Below are 5,989 nucleotides of genomic sequence, written 5' to 3'. Positions count from 1 at the left end.
ATGCTTCAGGATTGATTTTAAGATACTTTTAACAGTTTTTAAATGTCTTAACGGTCTTGCGCCTTCTTATTTATCAGATCTTTTAGTAAGATATGAACCCTCGCGGACCCTGAGATCCTCTGGCACTGGTCTGTTAACCATTCCAACTGTAAAAACTAAAACCTATGGAGAAGCTGCATTTCAGCACTATGGCCCCCGCTTATGGAACAGTCAGCCAGAGGACCTGAGAGCCGCAGAGAACATTGATACTTTTAAGAAAAGGCTCAAGACCCATCTTTTTAACCTGGCTTTTAGCTAATTTTTATTTATTATTTATTTATTTTACTACTTTTATTTATTTATTGTTATTTATCTATATGTATTTTCTATTTTTATTTTATTTCTTTATCCATTTTATCTTGTTTTATGAACTTGAACCTGATTTTAACGTGTAATTTTAATTTACCTTATTTCAATGTTTTATCGTTTTTATCAATGTTTACTTTTTGATTCTCATTTTTATTCAATTTTATTTCCGGTGCTTCCTCAGTTGGGACCTCTCCCTCTGGGACGGCTGCTGTTCAGCCACTGCGGCTCTGGGTGGGGACCTGCATCACCGCTTAGCTGTGGTGGAGTGGTCCCCGCCTGTGATGTTGCATTTGGCTGTCTATGCGGCTGTTCACAGGGGGGGAGGTTCCAATTACTAGCGTTTCCCGCATCATGTTTTTGTGCTCAGCATATGTTTTACAGCCTATTTTTCTTTGTCATTTTCCATCAGTTAGAGAGTGGGAGGTGTGAAAGGCGTGGGGGGCTAGGTACGGGGAGGGGGGCCCTATTGTTTATTTATTTATTTATTAATGCTTGCTTGTTTTTATAGTTTGTTGTTTTAATGTAAAGCACTTTGTGTTATATTTTTATATGAAAAGTGCTTTATAAATAAAGTTTGATTTGATTTGATGACGGGAGAGGATCGACTATTTATTATTATTTAATCTATTTTTGTCTATTTTTTTGTGAATTTTTGTCTTTGAAAAATCATAGTGTTATTTGGTCATTGTTTTATTCATAAATAATGTTATTCTATTAACAGGATCATGAATGAATGAAACTTTATTCACGTCAATGGTCATCTTGATCCCATAGGATAGCACAAGGATTAAAGGTCTCTTACAGGAAGCCTAAGCTAGTGGATGGAAGTAGCATTGATTTCTTAGTACATTTAAATAAATTACTTAGACATTTCATAGAAAAAGGGGTTTGATCGTTGGATAACTGGGTTGATTTCTGCTCATAGTCAGCAGGTGAAAGTTCAACTGAAATCCAGGTGGGATCACAGCAGCAAAGCCTGTCCACCTTGAGATCGCTGAATTCGTCAGTGACCCGAGTCGTGTCTGAGTTCTGGGTTTCAGACTGAACCATAGCCGACACCATAGAACCGAATTGTGGGGGAAATGAATCGTTGTTTTTCTAATGTTTGCATATGAGGCAAACACGTGCTTCAGGTATCCATTAATGATGAGGTCATCAGTTTGCCCCGGGGGACTGAAGCAAGGATTCGGTCTATTAGTGTTGTACCTTCCCTCCTTTTGGTGATTGGGACCCCCAGGTTGTGCAGCTCCTCTTTCATTTATGCATAATTTGAGACAGAAGTCGTCCAACCGGACTTCATGAGGTTGATGGTCATTATTGATAAAGTGAGATTTTTTTTTCTTTTTCCCTCTGCTGAACTCTTTTTCACAACGTTACAATGTCAAAACTTTAACGGCTTCATCCAGGAGCTAAATTCAACTTTGGTGGTTATTTAGGACACAAGTTTGGAAGGAGTTAGAGACATCGATCCACCAAAGATGGTTTTTGCTCTGTAGGAGCTGGGCTGCTCTCTGGTGTAGTGGTTAGCATCCTTTCCTCACAGTTTGGTTCCAATCACAGCTGGTTCCTCCTCCTCCTCCTGCAGAGAGGGAGCATTCACTTTAGGACAAAAACTCATGGTCATCATTCCATCTCCATGCTGTCATTCTGTTACAGCAGCCTTTACAAAAACAGCATCAAGACATTCTGATGAACTGCTTTTTTGAGCTTATTCTAGATATTTTTGTTTAGCTTTAAACTAATGAACAAACTAAAGTGATAAACTCTGACAGTAAAGCAGAACCAAAGTTATCAGTCAGTCTCTTTCTACAGAACCTTGATCTCAGTACAGTTTAGTTTAGAAGATAAATTAAATCTGAAAATAAAAATCCCTTGATTAAAAATAAGGATAAAATCTGAAAGAAAATTAGGTTTGAATTTTGTCTGAACAAATGGATGAATGATGGAAACATGGTTCTCACCTCAGAGTGATTGAAGCAGAATCTATGTCAGAACAAAGAGATTAGAAGTTAACAGTTCTGTTCATAAAAAAACATAAACAGGTATTTTATTCATGACTGACCTCCTCAAGTATCTAAAAGCCAGGATCCTCACAACAACAGCAACACCTAGAACACCAAGAACACCTCCAAGAACACCAACAGCTATGGCAGGGATGACACCAAAGCTCACAGCAGATCCTACAGGACAGAGATGATGAAAAAGAAAAGAGAAGAATAGAAAGTAAGAAATCTATGAATTACAAAGAAAAGTAATATATTGTATTTTAATGTATAATCATTAAAGTTTATCACACACAACACTGACAAAAACATGTGTTGTAACTAAAAAGTATATTTCTAATAAATTGTTGTATTGATAAATAAAACTGTGGGAAAAAAACGTTGATCAGAAAGTATCAAACTAAAAACATTTAGAAATATTTGTTAAAAATTCAACAATTTCCCCCCAAAGTAAATGTAATCCACTAACTATTGAAATGCTTCCTTTAGGATTGAATGTCAAAGTCTCAATAAAAACGGGTCAGCCTGCTGCTCTGGAGGATTCAGATGTTTGAGGAATCAGAACATTTTCACACGTTAGAATCTAGAATCACAGCAGCTTCTACTTTAGTCAATCCTCCTTCAGAGTTTCTGCAGAACTGAAGGTCAAAAGGTCGTCAGCACAAACACTAATCCCTTAAAACTGCACAATCTCAGATTCTACAAGCCTCAGTGTCAAAGGAGAAACAGGAAGTGTCACTAAAAGCTGTTTTCCTCACCTGGATGGTTGTGTGTCTCATTGTCCATCTGTGGAACTGATGAGAAGTCGTGTTAGATCATATTTAGCTGGTTACAGGTTTGAAAAAAAATGTTTTTAGTTTAGTTTATTCTGGTCTAAACCAGCAACTTACTCTTTGTCAGGGTGACGTTAGAACACATGAACGGCGTCTGCGTACGAAGACAGAGGGAGTAGTTTCCTTCATCCTTCTTGGTGAAGTTGGTCAGTGTGAGGGAAACGTTTCCATCCTTCAGGTTCTGGCGGTTGAGGATGGTTCTGCCTTTGAATCTTGGGTCTTGATTGTCTGGGTCATCCCCCAAACTCCGAAACACGTGAACATCCTCTGTTCCATGTTTCCATTCCAAGGTCTCAGCCGTCAAGTCAAATGGAGGTTCTACTTGACATGACAGAACCGCATCCTGACCCAGATGTGCTTGGACCGTCGATGGAGAGCAGACCAGTTTAGAAGAACCTATAGATAAAAAACAGTTTGAGTTTAGTGGAACATTTTATAATGTTTGAGGAAAACAACCACAGATGTCCCGCGCCTGCGCTCACGCCGCCGGCGCTCACTGAGATGTTTTTTATTTTTGTTTTTTTTGTTTGATCAGTTTTCGTTTGTGAGTCTGATGTTGATCCAAAACCCCACTTTAGAACCTGATTTAAACGATTTACAACAGACTGGCATGCACGCCTGCGCACTAGAGCGAACAAACCAGTTGGAATCTCCAAAGAAAAATAAAATGCCGATATTTTTAAACAAAATGGAAAAAATTAGATCGAAGGCGCAGAAACGCAAATGTTCGTGCAGCCGCAGAGCAAAGAGGCCGGCGGGCGACGGGGAGGCCGTCACACAGAATTACGCAAGAAGACAAAATCATTTAAATTACAGCTGTTAGGGGCAAAAAACAAAACAAAAAACTGAAAAAACAATGTTGGGCGGGTTTTAGTCGTCATTTCAATGAACTGTAATTTAAATGCATCAAACTGTTTTTGTTTATCTTCCTTTTTTTGTTATATTTAGATTTGAAGGAATATCTGTATTTGATAATTAATGTCTGAAATATATATAGAGCCTAACATCACCCCTAACATTTAGTCTTTTGCATTTTAATATGAAGCTGATTTTGTTATATTTATTTTTTCTCTACATGTTTTAAATGTATTATTTTGCTTTTAAATGTGGTTTACTAAACTGCTTTGCTCTAAGAAAATCTTTTTATTTTAGGATTTCCCAGTTTTTTGGTCAACTTTGACATTAAATGCAATGCTTATAAAAACATTTTTGATGTTTTATTGTGTGGAAAAATGTGGAAGTTTGTTTAAAAAGTAAATTAATTAAAAAAAATAAAAAACGTGTAAATGACTACCAATCTAACACTAAATGAATAACAAACGAAAGTGTTCCTATTTTGAATGTTGCTAGGCAGATATTCACTGAATTCACACATCTATATTTTTATTGGCTGGATTTGGCCTGACCTGGTTCTGTTGCTCCAGTGTGACGTGACCCAAAAGGGAAATGAGCACTTTTAGAAGATAAATTAAAAAAAAATGAGATGTTGGTGTTCAGAAAAAAAGACATGATGGTCCCAGTTCTACAAGAACAGAACTTTATCATGTGATCTCTCTCCAAAATGTCCACAGGAATGGTCATTTTAAGTCAAACCAAATCAAATCAGACCAAAGATACTTAGATTACAACTGCTTTTGCCGGTGGAACTCAGAGCAGAGACAAACAATCATTAGTGAAAACTGCATAACATCCATAAAACACTCAATAAAATACACAAAATATATATTTAGACCTGCTGAAACAACCAAATTGAATGTTCGTTTAAAAAGTCTGATTCAGATGAGGTTCCATCCACGTTCCTTAAACTAGAACCTTAGAACCTGACATTGTTTTCCATCATGTTTACATTTTTGCAGGAAAAATCTCATTTTTCTTTTCTTTTTAGATAATAAAAGCAAATGTGTTTTTATAATAGGGAGGCTGTGTTCTGTTACGGCTTATTGCTGCTTTGATTTGTCTAAAAAGAATCTCAAACTAAAATGAAAACATATTTTTAAACAAGATTTTTTATTTTCCCATAATTATCATTTTTTTCTTCCAAATGAGGACAAAGAAAATGGATGAAGGAGTTTTTTTCATTTAATTTCTGTTTATTATATTTTTATTTACTGAAAAACAGATGCCCTGCAACAGATTGACGACCTGTTCAAATCCTTTTTATAGCCTCTTTCTCATCAAGACTGAATACAAAAAGTAAAAAATTGTATTATAACCTAAAAATACATAAACAAATACTGATGAAACACTAAACCCAACTGGAGAAGCTCAACAACGGACATGATGGATGAACAGCTAGTGAAGTTTTAAAGAAAGGGTTGATTCAGAAAAATACCTGCTGGTTTGATCAAAAAGGCATAAACGATCCACAGGTTTAGAACGAACGGCATGTTTTACGAGTACCGAACAGATCGAGTTTTACTTTAGCAGCAGCGGATTGCAGCGTGGCCCATTCCATGCAGAGAACAAAGGAGGAAGTCAGAAAAAGATGGCGTCAAATGGGCGGTACCAAATGTCGTAAACGACTACGACAGCCTAACATTTTGGAAAAGTACGCCTCTTCCAAAGAGCTGGCTCCCTATTTTACCCTCTAAACCGCACGCCAGAGTGGAAGGAGAGGAGGCGACCAGCCATTTTCTCCTTTGTCAGCCATTTCGTGATGAAAAAAAAAAACATGTTTTTTTTTTATTTCCTTCAGCTGTTCCCTTCAGGACTCCCCAACAGGAAATTTGTCTCCTCCTTTATCGTCATCACATTTGCTTTTAACATGACGATGTGTCGATTCCTAGAATCTAATCTTCTCTCACT

General features: G+C 36.9%; 1 protein-coding gene across 1 annotated transcript; it reads right to left on the bottom strand.

The window, feature by feature from the left end:
- Positions 1–1,071: 1,071 nt before the first annotated feature.
- On the bottom strand, positions 1,072–5,632 carry LOC110017031 (myelin-oligodendrocyte glycoprotein). Its single transcript, XM_023965995.1, has 6 exons — positions 5,517–5,632; positions 3,242–3,580; positions 3,110–3,145; positions 2,411–2,528; positions 2,310–2,331; positions 1,072–1,927 (listed from the first exon to the last, which is right to left on the bottom strand). Exons 1-6 carry the CDS (start codon positions 5,569–5,571, stop codon positions 1,886–1,888), a joined length of 612 nt encoding a protein of 203 aa, XP_023821763.1. The 5' UTR covers positions 5,572–5,632; the 3' UTR covers positions 1,072–1,885.
- Between the last annotated feature and the right edge of the window lie 357 nt (positions 5,633–5,989).

The sequence above is a fragment of the Oryzias latipes genome, chromosome 18 (assembly GCF_002234675.1).
Source record: "Oryzias latipes chromosome 18, ASM223467v1".
NCBI classification, from domain to species: Eukaryota; Metazoa; Chordata; class Actinopteri; order Beloniformes; family Adrianichthyidae; genus Oryzias; species Oryzias latipes.
This window is presented reverse-complemented; position numbering and strand designations above follow the sequence as displayed.